General features: G+C 39.0%; 3 protein-coding genes across 4 annotated transcripts; 2 read left to right on the top strand and 1 right to left on the bottom strand.

Annotated features, from left to right (window-relative positions):
- The first annotated feature begins 351 nt into the window (after window positions 1-351).
- trmt61b (tRNA methyltransferase 61B) lies at window positions 352-7560 on the top strand. The gene is made up of 7 exons (XM_057859570.1): window positions 352-1298; window positions 3144-3246; window positions 4358-4548; window positions 4660-4751; window positions 6976-7178; window positions 7262-7330; window positions 7415-7560. The coding sequence occupies exons 1-7, from the start codon at window positions 507-509 to the stop codon at window positions 7447-7449; spliced, it is 1485 nt and encodes a 494-aa protein (XP_057715553.1). The 5' UTR covers window positions 352-506; the 3' UTR covers window positions 7450-7560.
- A 514-nt stretch (window positions 7561-8074) lies between these two features.
- Window positions 8075-11347, bottom strand: spdya (speedy/RINGO cell cycle regulator family member A). Of its 2 annotated transcripts, none has more exons than XM_057859764.1 (6): window positions 11198-11347; window positions 10364-10614; window positions 10231-10289; window positions 10026-10111; window positions 9646-9817; window positions 8075-9494 (listed from the first exon to the last, which is right to left on the bottom strand). In XM_057859764.1, the coding sequence occupies exons 2-6, from the start codon at window positions 10578-10580 to the stop codon at window positions 9195-9197; spliced, it is 834 nt and encodes a 277-aa protein (XP_057715747.1). In that variant the 5' UTR covers window positions 10581-10614; window positions 11198-11347; the 3' UTR covers window positions 8075-9194. The 2 variants fall into 2 exon arrangements, with proteins under 2 accessions (XP_057715747.1, XP_057715745.1); XM_057859762.1 differs by lacking the exon at window positions 11198-11347 and adding an exon at window positions 10947-11115.
- Window positions 11348-12244: 897 nt separating this feature from the next.
- On the top strand, window positions 12245-17613 carry pcare1 (photoreceptor cilium actin regulator 1). The gene is made up of 2 exons (XM_057859928.1): window positions 12245-15916; window positions 16509-17613. Exons 1-2 carry the CDS (start codon window positions 12597-12599, stop codon window positions 16642-16644), a joined length of 3456 nt encoding a protein of 1151 aa, XP_057715911.1. The 5' UTR covers window positions 12245-12596; the 3' UTR covers window positions 16645-17613.
- The last annotated feature ends 7662 nt before the right edge of the window (window positions 17614-25275 follow it).

Below are 25275 nucleotides of genomic sequence, written 5' to 3'. Positions count from 1 at the left end.
ACATTTTGAGAGAGCCGGTATTTAGTGGCACATTCGCCCGTGCTTGTCTGCCTTTCAAGGGATTTCAGTAGGCAAACGTAATATGCGTACTGTATACGTATATTGATGAATGGGTGGACTGCTCAATTTGAGTTTAGAACAGATTTGAAAGGGTTTTGCTCTTTTGCTATACCGCTCTCTGCTGGACAAGTGGCAATATACTGCTACGACGACTGTCGCGCGTTTATGTCGTCATCTGCTTGCGTTTTCAAATAAGCCTGACCTGAAATCCATGGACCTCGCCTCCTCTTATGTTTGACAAAATTATTGTTTATTTCTTCTCTGATAACTGACATTTTGGCAAGGTATGTCGTTATGTTACTTTTAATGTTTTTATTTCATTCTCCTATAGTAATTTAGGAGATCCCAAAGACATATATAGTTCATTTTATTACAGTATTACTTTTAATTAGTTCATTCATTTTCTGAACCGCTTATCTAATTAGTTTAATTCAATAAAAGAAACAATGTCCTGTGCTGGATTTCAAATTTTGTCCAGGCTCGTACCTATGTACAAATCAGCTCCAGGACATAACCTACAAGGATACATGTTCATAAAATTTAGTTCCAGTAGAGTGGAAATTAAAACATTTTCAACAGCCTGCGTGAAATGTTGCAGTGATAGCAACAGCTCCAAAACTTCTGAAAAACCGCTGAACACCAAGCTTATAGCTAAACAGTCTCTGCTGTCTAGGAGAAGATCCTTGTCTCCCCTCGAGAGGATCAGTAACCTGCTTCCTCAAGAATCATTGAGCCCTGAGGTGATCGAGCTGAGAGAATATAATCAGCCAAATGAAGAAGACACATGTATGCAAGAAGAGCAAAGCTCCTCTGATCTCTTGGCCATTTTGTCCAAACAACAGCAAAATCCTGATATAGACGCGAAAGATGGCATATTTTTGACAGAATCTAATTCAGGCACGTGCAAAGATGTGACTAGACAGTCTTACGCATCACAGTGCAATGGAACACAATTGATGTCACCCACTCTCTCACAAAAGACCTCACTTGTGTACGGGGAGCTGTTAGTGGCCGAGTATCATAGAAAAGGGAATGTGGAGTTCAGGAAGATGTTCCAACTTCAACCTGGAACACGTCTGCAGAGCAGCTGGGGGATTATACTGCATGAAGATGTAGCTGGTCAGCCTGCAGGTCATTTCCAGAGGACAAACAGAGGGGTACCCATCTTCATACGACGTGCCAGTTTGGAGGATTATGTGGTTTATATGAAGAGAGGCCCTGCTATCTTGTATCCAAAGGTAAATACTGTACATGCGTTTGACAAAATCTCCATCTCTCCGTTAGATGTACCATATATCATCCCAATTGTCGCCTTAAAAACAACAGTTCCATTCCTTCGGTTATCTATTCCAACAGCAAAACAGTCGGTTTGCATGTTAGATTTGGTACACAAGTTATTTTTTAATTATACTCAAAGCCATAGAAAATATAAGCCAAGATTGATATTTTTGACCATTTTATTGTCAAAACATTTCAGAAATTTTATTGAGACATTCTATTTAACGTAACAGCATAAAAAGACTGACACACTCCTGTTCAAATTCTAGGTTTTTGTGATCTTAAAAATGAAATACTTTCAAAATTAGCCACTATTAATCTGACCTATAGGCTGTACACCTACAATGAAGCATATTGATGCAATTATTATGCTCTGGAGCTGTTTTTCTTCAGCTGGAACTGGGGCCTTGGTCAACTAGAGGGCATGAATTTCAGTTCCAAATACCAATCAAGTGTTATCATAAAAGGAACGTCAGTTGGCACAAGGATTGTTAAATCATACATCTAAATTGAAACAAAACAAACAAAGATTTTATAGAGACATTTGGACACTTTTGAGTTTTGAACGGGTTCAGATCAAACATTAGCCACGTTTACATGCTGACTTTTATTCATACCGATTCAAATCATTCCGAATGGAAATTTCAGATCAGCTGTTTACATGTCACTTCATCTATTCCGATCTAGCGTTTACATGTGACTGCCTTTATTCCGAAAGGACGTTTGACAACTGCCGTCTGACATGCGCACATTAATCGAAACAAAGCGTCACGTTGCAAAACATGGAGATCGATCGTCGGAGTGCTGCTGTTTTAACTTTAACCCACTTGTTGTGTTTGTGGGGTCGTATCCGCTTCTGCTGTTTTGCTCGTTTGCCTTGTAGTAGCCAGTTTTCCACCGGTTTCTAATCTGGTCAACGCTCCGGTCTATTCCGGCTTCGTGTAACCTCTCGTGAACTTTTTAAATAGTTCAGTGTTCCTCGTTTTACGCCCGTCTAAGCGAGCAATTATATTCAATTCTTTTAAAGTTTGAATTAAATAAAATCTTTCCGCCGGACTCCAATTAGGTGCGCTGTGCTTGGAAGCCATGTTGCAAGTGACGTTACTTACGTCACAAAGTGACGTCACCACGTCAGTACGGAGCATGTGCAGAAAGAACGCAACCAGACACCATTCCGCTTCCCTGTTTACATGATATAATTTTACTTCTAATCGGTTTGGGAAAAGGAATATTCCACCCCTGTGAATCGGAATGAAATTCCATTCGGTTTGGGCCTGTTAATTCCGAATGAGGTGTTTATATGGAACACATTTATTCGGTTTGAACAAATATTCCGATTATAATTGGAATATTTGGCTCCATGTAAACGTGGCAATTGTTTTGTTCTCTGAAAAGGTACATGCGTCAGACTTTTTCTCACAATCAGACATATTTAGAGAATTTTTAGAGTTGCCACATAAAGGTTTGCCACACAAATACAGGAAGACTCGGTACCCAATACGGAATAAGTGGTGTAATTGAAAAGCTGAAGGTGATGCAGCTAAATTTTAGGTTATGTGTAGCCTATTTATACCAATATGCTATGGCATATTTTTTTATTGTATGTGCAGGTAATGGTCATAGTAAATTTCAGATTGATTAAATGTTACGGTAATTATTTAGCCATGTCTATACAGTATCTAAAAAAAATGAAATTTGAACAGAACAGTTTCACACTTTTTTTTAAATCAACTTTCTTAGTCAATTTATTCATCCAATTGCAGAGCTAATTGCTCACAAGTTTGCTGTAATCTGCTATTCCACAGGATGCCAGCATTATGCTGATGATGATGGATGTCACAGATGGAGACTATGTGCTGGAGTCAGGATCTGGGTCTGGGGCCATGTCTCTGTTTTTGTCTCGAGCAGGTAGGTGCAGGGGTCTTCCTTGCATCATTCCTTAAATCAGGGTGTCCAAACCAGCCCTCAAGGACAGCTGTGGGTTCTGGTTTTTGTTCCTAACAATCGAGCACAGCCAGAACAAATGAGGTTTCTGCTAAAACAAGCAGCACCTGACTGCAGTCAACGGATTACACTTGTAAAACACCAGATTGGTGAAAAGGTGTCGTCTTTGTTTATTGGAATGAAATACAGCACCCACTTGCGGCCCTATGTGAAATAGTTTGGACACCCCTGCTTTAAGTGTAAATGATATGAAAGATACTTTATTTGTGTAATATAAGTTTGTGTAAAGGCGCAGAGAATTGTTTGTTTTTTAAGCTTCTTTTTTTTTATTCACTAGAACAATTAGTAAAATATAAATATATAAATAATTATGATCTCAACAAGCCAGAAGTTAAATGGAGTGGTCAGTAAGTGCATTTTTGCAGATGCAACGATTTTCATAGTGTTACGCGGGCGCTCTCTAGTGGTAGGCGAAAGAATCACATGCACAATGCAGGTGCAGCTGCAGTGTACTTACTGTAATATCATCAAAAAGGAATTGTATTTTAATTCAAATCATGAATTCTTGAACTATTTAATAAACACATCGAAAAATTATCTTAAGGTCAGTTCCAACATTTTGATAGTAATAAAAATATATTCTATACTATGTATTTTTAATTAGTTCTTAAGAACTATTCAAAAAAATGTAGTTGAATTTGTAGTTTTGGCTGTAAATTATAGTCATCGATATTATGTAGAAGTATAAAGATCATTAAAAATTGAACTGGGTAGTGTCTCTCTATTAATGAATTTTGCTTTTTGTCTGCAATTAATAATATAATTAATCAGCTCTGAGACAAATACATTAAAAAAAAAAAAAAAAAAAAAAAAAAAAAATCAGGCTCAGAGGACCGATACGTATACATTCTTTCAATGTATCTACCAACCTTTTGTTTACTCACGAATAATAGAGGGGTAACAAATTTAGTGTCTTCGCAATGAAAAACTAATCCAAAGTGAGCCTTCCCTCCGGACGGTCTAAAAAAATACTGAAGTACCACTGACCTAGTAAATATTTATCAATTTTCTTCAGTGGGCTCTAGGGGCAGCGTGCTAAGTATTGACATCAGAGAGGCTCACCTCAGAAGAGCCATACTAAATTACCAGCGGTGGAGGACCTCATGGAGAGCATGGAAAGGGGAGGAGTGGCCTGACAACGTCGAGTTTCATAATGCTGACCTTTGTACGGCTTCATCTCTTCTCACCTGTCGGGTATTCAGTGCGGTCAGTGTTAAAATGTTTGAATTGGAAGCCGCAGTAGTGTTTCGAAGTAACACTGGGGGCGGTAGATTTGTTGACTGCAGGCGTTTACTGATTGGATTACGTCTATTGCAGGTTGCTCTTGATCTGATAAACCCACACCTTGTTTTGCCCACTGTGATTCCACATCTGCACCCCGGAGCTGTATGTGCCATCTACCTTGCCAAGTGTGTACTGTTTTCCCCGAAACGCATGAACTTTCAAATATCACTTGTTTTATTTATTTTTTTCTTTTTTACACCACAAAAGCAATAACCTAGGTGGCAGGATGACATTTACCCATCCTTCATCTATCTTTATTCAAAGACTTAATTTTAGTCACTGAACTTAATGGCATATACAGTATTTCCTAAACAGCTTGTCCTCATTCAGGTCATGGTGCAGGTGACCAGGGTCCTATTAGAGCTGATATTACCTTAGAGGCGGGGCACACTGTGGTCACCAGCCAAAAACACAGTAACACACAATTAAAAAAACCTTCACAATCACAAAAATATGGGCAATTTGGTCTTCAAATAACTTACCATGCATATATTTATAATTTGGGAGGATCATGGAGTGCTTGGAACAAACCCACAAAATCACAGGGATAACGCCACACAGGAGAGATAGAGCTTAGATTCCAAACCCAGTGGCCTATACTACGAAGCCGGTTTTGTGGCTTAGCAGGGTAACTTCGAGAGTAATTTTATCACGTGCGACGTAAGTTCGCGGCTATGCGAGACTACGAAAGGTGGATATGTTGGAACGGAGAAGTGTTGCCATGGCAACACACGCCACACGCCAAACCTGGTCGTGTCAGAGTTAGATCTTGCTTAACATCAGGATTCCAATTAACCACGCTCTATTTAAACAGCACTCCTCCGCGGACGTGTCCTCCTGACAATGACAGCGTACTTGGACGACCCATACGACATTGGCGCGCGGATTGTGAGGGGTTCTCTCCGGAGGGCACGGGTTTTTCGGGACCGCCAGAATCCGCTGGCGTACCCGGAAGATGTTCTCCAAGAAAGATATAGATTTTCAGCTGAGGGAATTCTTTACCTGTGCCAACTGATCTAGGCAGCAGACGTCACTAATGTAACCCGCCGAGTCAGGCCCTCACAACCGCGCAGATTGTGTGTGCCTGTCCGTGCGCTCTTTCGCCAGGGACAATATATGTATTCCATCGGTGATGCTGAATATCTGCGTAAGAACACTGTATGCCGTGCGATTCGTAGCGCGGTATGGAAACGCTTCAAATTGATGCATTTATAATAATCATAGAAATATGTAGACTATTTAAACATTGAGAAAACTTTTTTTTCTGCCAACTGGAGGAGATTAAATTAAATGTCAAATCCACTGATAGGACAGACGCACAGATATAAAAGATATAAATGTTTATTGAATATGCATCTTAGTCTTGTTTAACTGTGAAAAATCGCTACAAAAGACGGGCTTTTATTTACGCAACAACGCATGGCATCCCCGCGTTTCCTTCTTCTCCTGAGTCCTCAGAAATATAATTTTTTTTTTTTTTTGGGGGGGGGGGGGGGGGGGGGTTGTCGGGCTCCGGCCTGCAAATCAAGTTTATTGATCGGACTCGGATTTTTTAGGCCCAAACTAAAAAAAAGAACATACGTATTCGTACAGTCAAGGGGACTAAACTTACAATCATCCTGTTTCGTGTGGTGATGCGTGACAATTATTTCTTACTGTTAATGTAACAAATCTTATTTTATTGTCCTGACAGCGGGCTTGATTTCTTTTCATGGACATAAGTAAACTGGCATATTGACGCATTCACAAATCACACGATCTGTAAATTCGCTGTCAACAGACCCGTTGCGCTCTACTCGCCGAAGCGGTGTTGGATTTCGCGGTGAGGGTGGATTTTAATTCCTCATAATTCCGCATGATCATCGCGCATTCCTCCTCCGTGAAGTAAGGTGCCCGTGGCATCGTCACAAGTAGTGTTTGACTCTGGTCACCGCCCCCTTTTATGTGAACGCGCAGTAACTCTGACTGGGTTGACACAGGTTCGACTAATCAACCTCATAATCAGCGTCGTAGTACCGATTGACCACAAACTAGACAACCAGGTTTTGTCAACTCCGGTTACCCGATGGTAAACTGGATTACTTCTGGGGAGGTTGAACTCGGTTCGTAGTATAGGCCACAGGACTGTTAACCTCAAAACTAACATGACGCATGCCATTCTCAATTAAGCTATTTGTATTGACTAAATATATTTTTTCACCCCCCACCAACTTCAATTCTATCCTAATGATGAATCCTATCCTTCCTAATGACTTATAGTTGATCACTCTGAGCATCTTCGTCAAATATATTTTGTATACAGGTTGCAATGCGTTTACTTTTTTTTTTGTTCCTGCCCCTCCCTCTTAGTATAACACAGGTGACTGATCTGTTAGAAGGACTTCGATGCTCAGCACTCCCTTTGCTGTGCGAACGCATCATCGAGGTTCCACTCCGAGACTGGCTTGTTGGTCCCGCCCTTCTTAAAGATGGGCGATATTGTTCGAGGAAAGCTCTGATAGTCAATGAAACCCAGAGAGAACAGGAGAACACTGCACATGGCACAGAACAAGGTGACTTTGCTGTTTTTGCATCTCTTGAAATTCTCAAGTTGAATACTTGAAAGTATACCACCAGTACCTGTATTTACTTTCAGAGGAACATCCAGTCTTTGGGAGTGTTCCATACATTGCCAGGCCTCATCCACAACAATTGAGCCATACAGGTTGGACAGTTTTAGCAGGATTTAAATTGTATTTTTTAATTTAATTCTTCATTTTTAATTAAGAGTTCATCTTATATTTTTCAGCATTCCTGGTCAAGCTGAGGAAGTTTGTGAGATAGCCGCTAAGCCTGACGAAGAATATATTGTATGTTCCTGTGTAAATATGGAATGTAGTGCCATCTGTGAAATAAAGAACAAAGACCGTCACCAATCACTACTATTTTTGGTTCTTGTTCCTGGACTGTATGTCAAACTCCTTAAAGTTGATACCACAAGTTTACATAAAAAAGAGCACATTTTTCCTCACCGTCTGATGTTAAATCAGACGAAACGCCTCCTGGTTAGGTAATTTAGAATTACCAAAATTATTACATTTTGCAAAATGCCACAATAATAAAATAATCTTTTTCCCAAGGCTTTTATGTTACTTTGGGGTAAACAGAATAAAGTACTTAGAAAAAGTCTTTTTGCACAGTGTAAATTTTTGGTTAAATTGTAGATTTAAAAAATTCAGCAAAAATATTTTTGTGATGCCTTTCAAGGGAGGCAAAAATAGACACAGGAGAAAGAAAAGTCAAGTTCACTGGCCACGCACTAAATTTCAATGTCACTCATTGTGCATTAATTTCTCCAAGGCAGAAAAATGGCTTTTTCAAACAGCCCTAAATTGTACGTCATTGTAGATTTAAAGGTAAAGAGCCCACAACTTTCTTTGGTAAGCAATTTCAAAACAATCAGAATTACTTAATTTCAAAAAGATAAGGTCTTTATTGACAATTCAAAACACTAACATCTGAATATGGCACAAAACAACCTATTAGAATTATTTTCAAACATGAATTAAAAGTAATAACCCAGAGTTGTCAGGTATAATACCCTAAGTGTATAAGAAAATAAAATTAATACCAAGAACAGAGGGTAGGATACCATTTTTTTTCCCAACCATATTGTTGGGTGTTACACAGGCAACAATCTGTACACCCATTTGTTCATAAAGCCAACTGACGGCCAAATAGTGATATACTGGTAAAATAAATTAGCTTTAAAGTAGAAGTGTCCCTAGGGTAGAATATTGAAAAAAGTTGGGAATGAGACGAGGCTGATGTCATGAGACTAGTCATCGTTGTTTCAGTCAACAGAATACAGTAGTCAAGTATGGAAGACTGCAAGATGCACAGCCTATCAGGGAACATAAAGCGTCAATAAAAAAAATTGAATTTACAATCCTCAGTCTTTTGGTAATTTATTGTTTTACTACTTCATTTTGCTTTCCGACAACTTGTCAATTGTAAACTACCTTCACTATACGAATATATTTTATGTCAATTATTGTCCTGAATGTTTGTATACAATCTTTTCATCCAACATTGAATAGCTCATTAAATTCTTGGATTGGACATCATGAGTGTGTCTGGCTATACTTATTACTATGGCTGGGAAAAAAATAATAACACTCTTAATCCTGTTCAGGCTCAGCAGAAGAAAAAAATGAAGCCTATTTTGGCACATTTTGGATGAAAGGTAGATTGAACCGAGGATGGACAGATTATGGTCTGTAGACTCTGTACTATAATACAATAACCAGTAGGATTAATAAATGGCTGCACAACTATAGGTTGTCCCCCCTGAAGTGTTACCATATTAACCTCCTGCTCTTTGGCCCAGGTCATGGAGAAAATGTTATTTTAGCTGCTTCACAAATAGAAGTTGCCTACTGCTATTTCGACCCCAAGTTAACATGAATCACAATAAGAAGACTTTTTGTATTCTCCACTAGCACATTTGAACAAAAATAGTAAGGGTAGATCCAGTTAAGGCACTTACTAGGTACCTCATGTAAACCAAAAATGCTTGGTCACTGCTCTCAGATCCGTCGCCCGTGTGCTTTAGTGGCCCCAGGTGGGATTTTCTTCAAATTGAACTGAGTAATTACAGGGAGTGTAGAGTTGTAGCTTTGCACAGAGAAACTTCCGGGTACAGAAGAGAGCACCAACTGGTGATTGAATGTGCTCTTTCTGTTACAGTGAGCGCAAGCGACTGGAGAGGCTGTAGGACCGCGGGGAAGACGGACTCTGTTTCTTTCCTCATAATGCCTGTGAGCACCACTGTGTTGCTCTGAGCGCTCTCGTTTCCACACAAAATGAGTTGGCATGATGGCCATCACCTGCAAGCACAGAAACCGTCATCAAATGCTGTTGACGTAATTTTATAGAGAAAAAACAAACTAGCTTTTTTGACCAAGGTCAAAGCAAATCTTGAAAGGTTTCAATCATTATTTACTACATGTGACTGAATAGGCAATTGTATTTTTTTACCTCTTCACAACAACGCCTGCTTACAGCAGCTCTGAAGTCAATGCGCGCCCAAAGCTGGTCTCTCTGTTTGAGAAATTGTTGAAACTTCTTCCTCCAGGTTTTACCCAGCGCCCAAGGAAAAATCTCACATTTACTTTCCTGTTCCTCTTCCTCCATCGTGTTGGCAAGATGCCTACAATGTGTGCATATGAGATGAGTGTCGGGAATCCTTTTTATTAAGTAATTAAATTGAGGCAAGATTGACTTCATACAATGAAATACTATGGGCAGAGTATGTTTGAATAGCAGATGAAATATTAGCTAAAGAATAAATTGCATTAAGCAGAAATGAGAAATCAACAACAACAAAAGGCCAAATAGTATCCATATTTTTTCCTTACAGCGCAATGAAAAAGTTCTTCTTGGTGTATTCAGCAATGGTCAAATGTGACCTTTTGAAGTACACAAAAACCATGGCCAGGAGATACTTGAAAAAAGACAAGTTAGAACATTAATTTTTGTATATAGCCTACAGTATATATACACGTATATAATGTATATATATGTTGTTGTTTTTTTGTTTTTTTACCAGAAATGTATGCTTACCTTGTCTGTCATTTTACAGCATGGGTCCATCAACAAAAAATTGTGGATAAGATGATCATCTGAAATGGAATTTATTATTCATTTGAGGGTAGGCTCAGATGATGGAATAAATAGCAATGTGTAGTTTTCTCACCGAAAAGTTTCAAGTATGATGTCATTTCCTCAAGCCGAATGAAAATGGTTTGTGGTATAGACCTTCTCAGACAATCCATCTCATCCCTCCTGTGGTTCTTTGGTGGACTGTGGCTTCTTTTAAGAGTGACTCCTCTCTTGCCCTGAAGGGAGGTCTCTCTAGGGGTTACTCCTGAGGTGGTGGAGGTAGGACATATCTGGTCAATTTGAGTCATCATGCTACTGTCTCGGTCCCTCGAGATGAAAGCCTTTCTGGTGAGATAAAGAGAGGAAATACGTGATTCTAAAATAAAATGAGCTATTCTGTTTTGATTAACTCACATGATGGTACAGTGTGACCCCGCCCAAAAAAAGCTTTTTAACAATCCAATAAACGAACCCAAGTCATGGAAAATACTTTTTTATTAAAAGTAATTGTAACCTTATAACATGCAATTTATGAAACAATTATAGTTTTTTAATTGTATTTTTCTATATAAATTACATCCTTTAAATGGCGTCTTTTAGTTGCAATGCAGCTACAATATATAGCTTTACCCCGCCTGTTCTCCTGTTGCTAAACAAACTGAACAGGCATGCCTTACCTCCGTGTGGTAGAATACATTATGAATGTAAAATAATTCGTGGATATTCCCATTATATGTGGCACGCTAAATTAATTCCTCATTGAAATATAACAATACAGTACTTCTGACCGAACCATATTAGCTGCTAGCGTTAGCTTGACGCTAAATAGAAGGTCCAAGTACACATTTCCGGTTGGTACTGGTCGTATGACACTGTCATTCTAGCACCGTTACATTACTCAATACGAAGACGGCGACAAAATCATTACTTGGTGGGCAATTCTTGACAAGCAGGCGGATTGTTCACTCCCCTCCAATAGTGTAGACTCTATAGTAAAATTGTGCTATTGCGCTCATAACAGGCCTCGCGCCAAGGACCAAATGCCATCTGCACCGACTGCACCTGATGCAGAAGACTCCCTCTGGGGAATCAGTGAGAAAAGAAATAAAAGTAAACTGCAGCCTCGATCTCCATCGGCTAAAATAAACTAATAATAAATACACCAAAAAATACATACATAAATAACATGTTCATACACAGAATTGGAGTAAAATGCAATTACTACTGATAAAAATCTGAATCAGAATTAATTTGTTTAAAAAAAAAAAAAAAAGAAGCTCAGTGAAATTAAAATAAAAAACATCTCATGGACAGTGCAAACAGTCCTAGTTCTGATAAATTGGACATCTATTGTTGTTAGTGGTAGCAGCCGATGAGTTAAGAAAGACAATCATTTGTTTCCAAGAAATTTGCAATAATATTGCTTTATTTATGTACAGAAATGTCGCACTGAAACACTGCAAATATAACACCATTTACCATTACCTTTCTTAGAGTCTGTGAGGAAAACAAAGATTTTTGACATATTGTCCACAAGAGTCTAAAAAAAAAAAAAGAAACATTGTTTATTTTTACATTTAGAAATAGCTTGTCTTTCCTCTTTATTCGTTTTATGGTACAATATCATAGATTATAGATCATAGACCCAAGTGTCAATTGTTGTATCACTATGTTGTGAGATAACTGTTATGGTGAGCTTTGTATCACAAAGAGGGAAATGAATGACACCTTACCAAAAAGCAGTTGCTTCCAATTATTCTTATTATATTTTAATCAGGCCAATATTAATCAATTGAGATGATTTACTTGTTTTAGTTGATTTGTTGCAGAAATGCTTCTCTGTGAAAGATATATTTGTGCCGACTATAAAAAGGCAGCAGAGGCAAACCCTCATTACCCAAATGAGCTTATGTGCTTACAAGTGGGTGAGTTTTATATGCTTTAACGTGACATATGTACTTGCCGAAGGATTCACTGAAAGCCTCACTAAGCCCTTCAGCTGCTTGTCCTTTTGTCAGATACAGAGATGTGGTCAAGAGCACGCAACGAGACATTTCAACCGACATAATGAGCAACCTGTGGATTTATTTTTCACATCTTTGACACGTGGCAGCGTAATGTCAAAATGGATTTATCAACATTTTGTTTTGGCTGCATCCTCATCGGAAGAGCTTTCATCAGATTTAACAATCTCTGCCATCCAAGGGTAACCGACAAAGCAGGTGGCTAAGGACCTTGGATATTCTTTGCATCGCTCACCACTATATGTACTATTGTGAAATCACCGAGATGATGAATGTGTAAGTTGATAATTGTAAATACCAAAAATGGGATGCTCACCATCCAGAGGGAACACTTTGGTGAATCTGGGCTCCTTGAGAAGAGGAAGAATGTTGCCCCCTGCACCTCAAGAGCAACCCAGAGAAGCTCATTATACAGATGGAGATCATAACAATTGTACTGGATCTACTGTTGGCGACACTAAAGGCAGAAAGACAAGTGGACAAAAAGCAATATTTCAAAGAGATGGTAATATGCCACCGCAAGAACACCTACATGCAACTGTGTGTGCCCCAGAGGTAAAGGACGCAGATAAATTGAAGAGTCAAAGAATGGAAAACAGCATTGTCATACAGAAAAAAGACAAAAATGGGAATAAACAGGAGATAACAGAGAAAAAATCAGGGAAGAAACCCCGAAGAAGAGGAATGAAAGTGCTGAAAAAGACAGAAAAGGAAATGCCGAAAATTGATTTCCCAGAGCCTCTGGTAAAAGCCCACCAAGCTGCTTATGGCTTTCTAAATCCCAGCATAAACAAATATGATGTTGTCCTTGGTCTACTGGAACAAGCAACTCAAACTCAAGCATCTCTGCAGCCAATGGTTTCTTTTATGGCCTTGCGCTATGAAGAAATTATTCGGGCACTGGAAAAAATTGTTGATGAAGGAGAAATCATGCTGAAAGAATATGGAGACCAACTTGCTTGGCCTTGTCAAATGAAAAAACTCTCATCAGCTGCAGCTTTAAAATCTATTTCAGCTATTGAACCCCCACCTGATTTGTTGCAGCAGCTGCTTCAATACACCACACAGAGAATGCAGAATGTGAGCCAGACAGTTGGAGGAATTGGGGACTCTGCCCTGGAGGAAGCTGTGGACTACTTTTCTTCAGTCTCTGAACTTTTAGAGGAGAAGCTGAAAGTCAAACGTGCAGTTGAGACCAGGATAATGCGACTCACCTCTCGCATTGAATTGGCATCTCTTCGCAAACTTGGGCCTGAGGACTCTGCACTCTTCAGTGAGGACAGTGGTATTGGTGCTGAGAGTGAATCCATTGCTGGGTCAGAAAAGCACCATAGACGCGTGAGTTGTGAATCCAGCGGAACAAATAGAGCTACACCCTTCAGTCCAGTGGAATATACCTCCATGACGGGAATGTCAGTGAAAAGTCTTGCATGTCAAATGAGCCCAAGTGCTTCCCTTACTTCATTGAACTCATTAGCTTCTATGTGCACAATGATGTCGAATGCACAGGGGGACTCATTACTAGGATCAGTCTCTTTCGATGATGGTGAGGAAGATGATGATGAGAACTATAAGAGTGATGGAGAAACCAGTAGTGGGCAAGTAAGCTTGAAAAAGCAAGCAAATTATTCACATGAAAAATGTGAACCAAAGCCACGGTGCTTACCCTTCAAATTCATTGAAAATCCTAAAAACATTGAAATGACCATCAAAATGAAAAATGCGTTGAATGGCAAAATACATTGTGTTCAAGCGCAAAGTGCTGGTGCCAAATCAAAAGTAGCAGTCAGTCCAAAATCAGGTACAGGCCAATGGCCTGAGGAAAAAAGACCAACTATAAAGAGATCGCAAACAACCGTCCGAAGAAGTGTGGTTAAAACAACCCCAGCGGCTAAAGAGAAGCGTTCCCGTTCAGCAGAATCTTTGCGAAGCAGAGGGGATGATCCCACTTTGCCTGAACTGGACCGATCACGGGAAAAAATAGGCCAAAGATTAAAGAAAGTCAACAAAAGAAAGGAAAATACAAAGGGGAACCTGAAGACTACACCATCTACATCATCACAAAAACAGAGAACTTCACCAGATAACTCTCCGAAACAAAACCAAAAACATCCAACTTTGGAGAAAGATGGCAATTTACGTGAAAGGGTGGCACATTTGAAGTGTCTTACCAAAACTCAGGGAGTAACCACTAAGTTGGAGGAAGATGATGTGAACAAAGATAAGAAAATATTCACAGGAGTTGTTAAAGCAACGCCACCCCCCAGCCCCCCTGCATCCCCAAGACCATCCTCAGGCCTGTACAGAGGAAGGAATTCTGTCAAAAAACTCATTGATACTTTCAGTCAAGGAATAGAAGAGATGGACAGCCCTAATGTTGTAGGACCACTTAGAGGTGTACGAAAGTGTGGTGTTCCGGTGTTACCAGGTTTAGGAAATGTCAGCACTGTCCTTAACTATGGAAAAACTAGTTGTAGATCTCAAAGCACCTCATGTGAAAAAAATGATTATTTAGAACTGGATCACCTTCCGCCGCCTACATTAGAAGTATTATTGGACAATTCATTTGAAAGTGAACTTTCATGTGGTGTAGCAGCTCAGGGGCCAGTGAAAGCTGTGACGTCACCTATGGTAAAACGGGCAGGACCATCACAGAGACTACGGGCCTCAGTTCAATCTGGACCAGTGTTACCCAGCAAAGGAGGTGTGCCTCGATGTTTAAAGGGATCTTTTCCTGTTAAACGGGATTCTCAAGTCACAACGTCACAGACAACTATCAATCAACCAGACATTGACCCAGTGATGGAAATTAATTCTACTCGGTTAAAGAAATTCAGAAAAATAAGATATTTTAAAGATTCCTCAGATTCAGAGTCTGAGAAATATTCAATAAATTATGGAGCAACATCCCAATCTAGCGATCCAGATGATTCCATGAATGTGCAGGAGAATGACAACCTCTTTATACGTGAAATAAATACTACAGTCTCTCAAGTGCCTCCTACATCTGTAGCCAGTACTCAACCACTTGCCACTTCTCTGCTGTCTAAGGGGCGAATTTTGCCATCTACACCTTCTATTTCAAATTCTTCCCATAGAAGACTTCCTAGTCCCCGCAACTTTAAAAAGTCACCAACACCGCCCTCTTCAGCTAGTCCCCCAGTTAATAGAAAACTCACAACCCCGCCAGAAGGTCAAATGCATCTCTCCAGCTCTCCAGTTTTGAGGCCTAACACTTTAACCTCCTCATACCCTTTGAAAGCACCATCTCCACCAGCTTCTCCAAAAATACAACGATGGTCAAGAGAGAACAGCGCCGAAGAATCTGCTCGGATGATCAGTAATGCACGTTCTGTTTTCTGCCCCATTTCGCCATCCTTGTTTGAAGCCCAGCCCTCTACAACTTCACAATTGTTTCAAGCCTGGACCTCTGTCGGAGGTGCTCTTCGCTCAACAATTACCCGTGGAAATCGTGGCAGATGTTCGATGTCAGCCCAAGGACCTCAACCTGTTATTCGCCAAAGTCTCTCAAAAAGAAGAACAAGTATGGACCTGACACCTAGAAACCTACTTCTTTCGATGGCTGAGACCTTTGGAAGTGAGCCTGCAATATGCACACAAGGGTGAGATTTTTTTCCCCCAATGATTATTTGTTACACATGAGGAAAAAAATGTTGGCACTCCTCTGATAATCATAGATAAAACCACAACTACAATATTTAAATTAATTACGTTTAAAAAAATCTAATTCAATAAAAATTTAAAAATGAAAAACAGACATTGCTCTTGAATTTTTGTTCTCATGAAAGAGGCTTGAACAAAAATGATGGTAACTGATGCTTCCAAGAACTCAATATTTTTTCTGCACAAGCTTTCAGGCAGTCACTGCAATCAAATGATTTCTGTAACTTTCAATGAGACATCTGCAACACTCAGCACATGTTCTTCATAAACAAACTACTCCAGCTGTCTCAGGTTTTAAGGCTGCCTTCTTCAAATGACATCCAGCAAGACAATAAAAGTCTGAACACAGTATAGTATTCTGATCATGACCATCGAAAAGGAAAATGTATTCATCCCACTAAATCATCTTGGGAATTAGTTGCATTTTCTTAAAACTGCCAGCATGAAAACGGAAAATACTATGTATACCTTTCACTCTCACTCAATCTCATTATTTTATGTAGTAGTAATATTTTCTTGTTATTGTTATAGACTAGATGATGAACCAGCCAAGAAAGCGGAATCATGGGCAAGCCAATCAGACCTCAGAGTGATTCCACGTTCTGCATCCCACCCAGATCTATATGTTGTTGGACAAGCCTTGCACAGAGACAAAATCGACCAATGAAGTACCAGAGGGATTATGGATTAACGGGTTTAAGAAAGGATTTTAGGTGATGCCACTCCGCTGGTGCGAGAGGAGTGACTAATTCTCATCACCTTGCTGCTGTGAGACATGTTGTCAATGTTTGTATGAATAGATTCACTATTTGGACACTACTGTATCTCAACATGTCCAAATATGACATGCCATATTTCAGTATGATCAAAAATTATATACACTTCATCAGCTAATATCTGTGTCATATTCAGATATGCTCATAATACAGGAGCAGGTGATTTAGAAAAACAATTCTGCTTTTATGTGTGTAAAAAATATAGCCGGCAAATTGAATATTTCATGGAACATTCCTAAATTGTCATAGCAAATTCAACATTTCCAACAAGTTGACCATTGTTTTTTAATTTCCAGAAATTAATGCATCAAATTACTTTTGTATTAATTTTTGACAGTACTTAAAACATATATACTGTGTTTTACTGTTATGTCATGAGCCTTTTTGCACTGTGTTTACCAATAAAATTTTGTAGATAAGGAAAACATTCCCTGCTGTTGTATTTTTTCAGGTATTGCACACAGCAAGCACATTAGTTTGTTTACACTTGCAGGTGTCAAAGATACATCTACAATTTCTTTCTGACAACCATTATTCTGTGTTGCTCAGGTGGCCATGCATAATGCATAGCATCAGGGAGAAAATGCAAAAACAAATAAAGCTAGCATTTCATACCCTTAAAAGCGAGAGTTGTTCTGAATGACCAATGTGGGCAATTTTAAACATAACATTGTTTTTGCTGCAAAATTGAACGAGATTTTAGCATGTTAAGATAAACAGTTGAATTGTTTTGAATGACAATTGCACATTTGCATCCGCTTTGTAGTCAACATATTCTGCAATATGACAGCAGCATTTGAACTCAACAGAACAGTCAAAACATTGTATGTTATATCAGCGTTCCTTCTTCCAGTACAGGACCCATATTTCATTTGAGTTCATTTTATCACATTTACACAGCCTGACTCCTTTGGATGACTTAACGAAATTGATTTCTTTTGTCCACTGGGACGGATAGAAAATGTGACTCACCAGCTGCTATGGATGAGTTTTATCAAGGCAACATGCCCAGTGCTGACTTGGACATGGCAGCTTCAACAAAATACTATTTGACAACCATCTGTGGACAACATCCCAAAATTTCAAAGTGAGTTTCAACTAGTCTGTTTCGATTCACCTCCTCACGTTCTGAAAACTGGCATGACAAGAGGTCAAAACATACAGGGTTTTTTGTGTGTGTGTGGGGGTGTGTGTGTGAAAAATTGTCAACTCTATATTTTTATTGCCATTCTATTCCACCACACATTAGTTCATAATTTTGAAGATAATATCTTTTTGTTTCTGCATGCATCCATCACACCAGTTTTACAGTTTTTACTTTTATTTCACTTATTGCACAATTTAAATGTTATTCAGTCAATTTCATTTACCATTGCTTTCTTAAATTCCTGTTCCTGGATTTCTGATTCTGTAGATCGGCTGATTTTAGAGTCTTGAGAGATGAACGTTTACAAATCAATGTCCATCCAAAAAAAAAAAAAAAAAAAAATCTTTTAGGCTTTGTGTGTTCTATGAGGCCAATCATGTATGGCTAATGAGCGACCATAGGGTGATCTATTGTAACCCTGATTGCACAGTGGGTTGTCATTTTCACATGATTAATTGCGATGCTGCCATAATCAGCATCATTACTGTTAACATGAAGTTATGTAATTTTCTGTAGACAAACAAATAAACAGCACTACTTGCTGTTATTGAAATTCAGTACATACGGCATTTGTTTGAGTGGGTGAGTGTGCGTGGGGGTGCTTCTGTGTGTGTGAGTGACTGAGGCGGACAGGAGGAAGTCAGCATGTACTGTGTACCCTACAAAGTCAAATAAGTAATTAGATTTCAACGCATGTTGGTAGTTTAAAGCAATGTTAACGCTATTTCATGACTTCTCCATTTGGCTTTTTCTGTTTAAAAAATGTTACCAATAGAAGAAAATTGACTCTCTTTCCTACTGCAGTTGTGAACATAGTTGAGTACAACAATCAGCTTAGCCAGTCTTGAGGCCATTTAACACAAGTTGTTTACTGTTTTTGCTTCTGGTCATTAGTGCCTCTTGTATCGGAGCAAGAGAAGTAATATTCCTGGAAGTGATCCATTTCCTAAAATGGAATGCCAATACAGTAATGAGCTGATCAACTATATCTCTCCCTGTATATAAATATTCAAATTAGAGACTTCTACACATCTACATATTAATATATTTGTTTTTCGTTCACCAAGATATATCTCCATATAGAGTATATCCATAATAATTAAGGAAATGGCATACAGTGACATACAAGACTATTGAAATTCTGTCTGTAGAGATTCTTTTAATGTTTTACAGACCAAGCTAATAGTTCAGACCAGATGCATACATTTGTGATCTTTGTACCAACCAAATGAAGGCAGGTCCCATGCACAGCACAGCTGTAGCATGCTCTGCATCTCAATGAAACCATTAACATTCGTGGTCAGTCATTTTGTTACAACCAAAAATAAATATAACTAAAACCAGTTTGGGCCTAAATTGAACACACAATTTTGATACAGTTGTTTATGCACGTGTCAGTCCATGATAGTATCTTTACTGACTCTTCTACTGCTTCTATTGGTAGAAACTATCATAGAGCTTCAGAGTTCATTATTAGGCCGACTCTTTTGATAATGCTCATATAAAAGTGTAATAAAACGTTTGTACACTGGATGGCAGTGCAAATATATGTTTTCTTCTGGCGTCGTCTCAGTGATCAACAGCCTAAGGCCCAAGCCCTAAAAAATTAACACATTTGAAGTTGCAGACAGTGGTAATTATTATGTGTGACTCATTTGAACTGCATATGATATATCCCTATGTGCTTTTCTTGATATGTAGACACAGTTGTTGGAAAATTTTTACAGAGTCGTGGAGATGAATAAGAAATTGATCACAGTTATGGAATGATTAAACTAAATGTGACAAGCACACATTAAGACGTATTTTGTTTACAAATACAATAGGAAGGAACTCTGATGCTTTTCCAAGACACTGTTGGTACAGCTTTTGTGAAAGGTCAGATTTGCAGCTGTGATATTGTTCTGCTCACTAAATGTCACAATGTCTCAGGGGTCGATCTGACTGACAAGGGACCTTATCTGATGGGATAACACTGGTGGAGAACAGTGCAAAGGGTCACTGGTAGTGCTGGCTTGAAGATATCATAGTGGAAGGTTTGGTTTTGTATCTTTATTAAAATAGCAATATACTGTGGGTATGGAAAGTATTCAGAACCTCTTAATTTTTTCACTGTTATCTTGCAGTCATTTGAGAAAATCATGAATCGTGAGTTCTCTCTCTTTCTTTTTTCAGGAAAACACAGAACCGTTGACATTGTTGTAGGTTTATTAAAAAGAAAAGCTGAACTATCACACAGCATTCAGAACATTTGCTCATTACTTAGGAGAAGAACCTATTCAGGGTTGCCAGATCGGAAAGACAGTATCTAACCCAGTCACACAATAGAACCCTTCCAGTTCAGTAAACACAAATTACAATCTCCCGTCCAAGAGAAGATGTTTCCCATTTACAATCCTATGTATATTTTCATGTTATAATTACAAAAAAAAAAAAAGAGTCAACAATGGTCGACACATTGTAGTGGAATCTCTGCTGTTACACTGTTAGTTCTTCTTAGAAAAGGCTAAAACTATTTAAATTTTGTTTCAATAAACAAACAAAATAATAATTACCTATACATTTATTTTCAAATGACAAAAATACATGTCTGTCAATAGAAATCCCTGTCACAGTACAACTTTAAAAATATTTTCCAGAGTTGATTCCAAAGTGCATTCTGGGATAAAGATTTCTCTTGAGACTGGTGTCAAACGCAGAAGCAAATTCACTGTCATAGGAAGACGATTGAAAACACACCAGAAAAAAAACAAAAAAGAGAATACAATGTATCCAACACATTTTCATGTTGTCGGATTTAGAATGTTTATTTTCTTTATTGAATTTGACTTTGTACCTACAAATCTAGACGGCCCTGCATGATTCATTTGAGAAATTGTCAACTCCTGTCTGCCATTGAGAGCTGCTGAAACCACTGGCGTAGTGGGCGTACTTGGTGTACGTTTAGTGGGTTTTGTAAACTCATGGGCCCTCTTGTGGCCAACTTTTTTATTTTATTTTATTTCTTACTGTGTTGTTGCTGTGGTTGAACCTCGAAGGTGATGTCAGACTGGGTCAATCAGACTGCCCCCTCTCCCATTTAAACTGATCCAAACATCTATTGAACGTGATTAGCTCAGTCGGCGACTGTTATCTTAAAAAAAAAAAAAAAAAAAAAAAAAAAAAAAAAAAAAAGCTAGGTAGAGGACATTTGCAAAGATGTTTAAGAAACAGAGGCCACCAGAAATGATGAAACGATGTGTGGAGCGGATAAAAACAGGTGTCTGAGCAGCAGCACTGCCAAAGCAGGTAAACAAGCACTGTCTGCTGTAACACGCCGCTATCATGATCTCAAGCTTGAGACTAGGGTTGTCACAAGAGCCGACACTCCCAGTAATCTGAGCGGGACCAAACCTGGATCCACTCCTGCCCCTTGGTGTGGCCACTGAGTCTATCAACCCTGGAATGAGGGAAACATTTTTGCAGTAATTATTGTTGTTTTTATTATTTTATTATTTTATTTATAGTTTTATTATTATTATTATTAATTAATAATGGACCTTAATGGTTTTAGAAGCACATCCATTTTTCAATTGTAGTATCAATTGAAGTATCGAATATCATGGACATTTTCTTGTCCTGGCCTTGACAATTGAAATTCTGGTATTGAGACAAGTTCCTGGGTGACTTATTCCTTACTTCTTTGGCTTTCCCCCATCCTCTATTCATGTGCAACGTCGGACCCCTTTTACCCATTGTTGTTTTTGTCAACGATGACAATAACCAAAATATTTCGGCGACCAACAATTCTTTCATGACGGATAACAAGCTAAAAACGTGTGTTGGGATACTAAAACATAAGGAGACAAATGCCAGTTTTCTTCTGACGAGACGACAACAAGATAAAAATGTGACAAAGATTCCGTCACATGTTCAAAATGTGTGACATTTTCTTATTATACATGTATGTATTAGTGTGCTGTATGGTCCACAGAGGTGTTTTGCTGACAAGGAAATTAATCAGTATGGCTTCTTCTTCTACCTCTAATTCCAGTATAATTTGTGTCATGCTGCCTTCACATAACGTGGGAAAGATGAAATTTACCACAACCTTACCTTACCACATTGGTAATTATGTTACAAGTACGTCCTGTTCATGTGCTTTTGTTACATACAACATAGCAGATACGGACTTAATTTTGGTGTGTTGCATGGGCAAAACTGTTTACCTATTAATTCATAATTAGAAGAAGAGAATGAGTCAAAATGCAAAGAGGTAAGTTTTTGTTGTAACTGAGCATTTTAGGAAACACTTGGTTGAAAAATAAGTTTTAGAAATGTGCCCAGTAAGTTATCATGATGGCGTAAAACAAAGAGATGCTAATTCATGATAAATCTTCTTTAAAAACTTAACGTATATACACGCGTATAGGTCTCAATTTCTTTAAACGAAATCTTTGCCCAAAGAGACCGGTGCGACCTATGCGCCTGATATGCTGTCCTCGCTCTGACAATTGCCCAATTTAAACCATCATTAAACTTAAAAAGTGTAAAAATTTGCATTATCTACGTATAATAACTATACAGATAAATTACGCTCAAAATAATCTACAAATGCTGAATACAAAATACAATATCTCGTATGACAACAAAAATATGCACTGTACTTTAGACAAACCGCACTTACAAACAATACTTGACCAAGGAAGAAATAAAGACCAACATCACGGCCGAAGCTGCACTTGGGTAATATTTTATTAGCGATCACAAGAAAGAACGTGGCGAGTGTAGATCACTCTGCTCGGGGTAGCTGAGCCGTCATGAGACGTGGAAGCTCGGAATGAGGCAGGCATGGAATCCGGCAAGCAGCGCACATAAAACACGATCTGGGGCGAGAGCAAATTAGTCGTGAGTGAGTCATCAGAGATATCATGAAAGAATGTGAGATACAACTGATATAGGACAAAGATGAGTTGATCGGGCGATGAGGTGGAGGAATCCACTGGCTTTTAAAGATAACTAATTGTTATTGCCAGCACCTGTGGCCGCTCCATCCGTCCTAACCTGTATTCAGATAAAACATGCACCATCCCAAGATGGGTCAGGTCTCAGGAGGGAGGGGCAGAGGCTCTAACAAATATATTTGCCATTGCCTCATTGGCACTGTTAGCTATGGCTATAAGTCAGTAATTATAGCTTGCTTGGACTAAAATACTGTAAGTGCAACACAGGAATAGTGCAATAAACTCCAGAAGTTAGCAGCGTCATTTGTGCAAAACAAGATTAAAATGTGAATACAAATTTTCTATAACTAGAAAAGTTGTCCGAGTAATGTGCTGGTTCACAGTTTAGTGCAGGTAACAAACACCAGTTGAAGAGCGTTTATGGGGAGTTCAGTTTTTCTGTGCTTATTTAGGGTAGTAATGGCCCTGGGAAAGAAGCTGTCTCTCAGCCTGTTAGTCCTTGTTTTATTGGACCTGTAGCGTCTGCCGGAGGGCAGCAGGTCAAAGAGGTTGTGGCCGGGATGAGAAGGGTCCTTAATGATGTTATCAGCTCTTTTTTTGGTAGCGAGAGGAGGCGATGTCCTCAAGACTGGGCAGAGGGCAGCCGATGATCTTCTGGGCTCTGTTGATGACTCTCTGTAAGGATCTCCTGTCTGCTGCTGTGAACCCAGCATACCACACCGTGATGCAGTATGTCAGTATGGTCTCTACTGCAGATCTTTAGAAGGACACCAGCAGCTTCTGCTCCAGGTGTTTTTTCTTGAGCACTCTCAAGAAGTGGAGTCGCTGCTGGGCCCTTCCTAGGTCATCGAAAATATGCACCCCCTGTAGTTTGAAAGAAGCTTTTGTGGTCTTCAGAAGGAGGTTGTTCTCCGAACACCACACTGCCGGAAACGTTTACTTGAATAATTCCAGTAACTTGATTTCAAAAATTGTTCGAGGAATTTTCCCCACCTCGAGGAGTCGTTTAATTTTGCCAGCTCTAACCATTACATTTTGCCCGGACCAAATTTAATGCGGCCCAATGCTATGACGTAACATGCGTACAGGAAGAAGACAGACGCGACGGATATATTTGTTTTCAACCATGCATGAAAATATAGGTAACGAAGAAGAAGCCAACGAAAGCCAGGAGAAAGGCACCAAGAAAAAGCAGAAAATTTCAAAGTGTGGGACACCTAGGCGAACACTGTTTCATGTATTTACTGTAAGACAGCGCTTGTATACCACTACAGCATGTCTTCAATGCTGCAGCACCTCCGAACGCACCTCGTTTACTCCGAGAGCGGAGGAGCGAAACTCGAGACAAGGTAAAATTAAGTTAACGTAGCGCTAATAAATAATGTAACGTTAGCCCTGCAGAAGGCTAGGTTTCTATTAAATATGACCAGTGTTGTTAATAACGGCGTTAGAATATAACAACGTTACTAATGGCGTTATTTTCTTCAGTAGTGAGTAATCTAATTAATTACTTTTCTCATCTTGGCAACGCCGTTACCGTTACTGAGGCGGAAAAGGCGTGCGTTACTATGCGTTACGATGTTGATTGACTGCCGAGAAAAAGTCTGGGAAAAGACGGACTCACGGAGACGAAAGAGCAGAGCAGGAGTGGGGAGGAGGCAAGGGAGTGTGACGCCGTTGCAAACGCGATGCTACTATGCTAGGTGGCTCCAATAATACCTGACTATAGCCGATAGCCTACAAACTACGCCCACATAATGCTTCAGTAGATATCACATATATACATAACTAGATGCAAATGACAGACATGGCTGCATTAGCAACATGTACAATATAATAAAGAACTAGATGCGTTAGTAAACAGCCGGCATCTTAGAGCAGTAGACTTCTCATGAAGGCTCTGTTGTAGAGAACCTTCCTGCCGAACCTGAGTCACTTTTTATCTAAAATGCTCCTAAATCGGCAAAACTTAACTTAAATCTATCTTTAAATGATGAGACAGTTTTAAAACTTATCCATGTCGAAAATAGATGGAAGGGAACTAATGCAATAACGGGAGCAATTTTAACAACTTTAACGATTGAGTCACAACATTCAATGACTTCCACACATAGCAAAGGTTAGTATCTAGTTTTTATTATTATTATCTAGTTATCGCAATATCTGCAATACCCCTGTTGTCCCAAAAACCCTTTAAACTTCAGATTGTGTGACCAGTTGTTTTTCTTTTTTAGAAAAAAAAACCCACGAAAATGATCACCAGTTACTTTGTCAAGTAACTAATTACTTTTACATTCAGGTAACTGAGTTATTAACACATTACTTTTTGGGAGAAGTAATTTGTAACTGTAATTAATTACTTTTTTAAAGTAACATTAACAACACTGATTATGACTACTGTCGATGTGTGGCTAACGTGTCTTTCATACAGG

Source organism: Corythoichthys intestinalis, chromosome 15, assembly GCF_030265065.1.
Source record: "Corythoichthys intestinalis isolate RoL2023-P3 chromosome 15, ASM3026506v1, whole genome shotgun sequence".
Classification (NCBI taxonomy): Eukaryota; Metazoa; Chordata; class Actinopteri; order Syngnathiformes; family Syngnathidae; genus Corythoichthys; species Corythoichthys intestinalis.
Note: the sequence above shows the minus strand (reverse complement) of the source record. Positions and strands in the feature narration are given on the sequence as shown.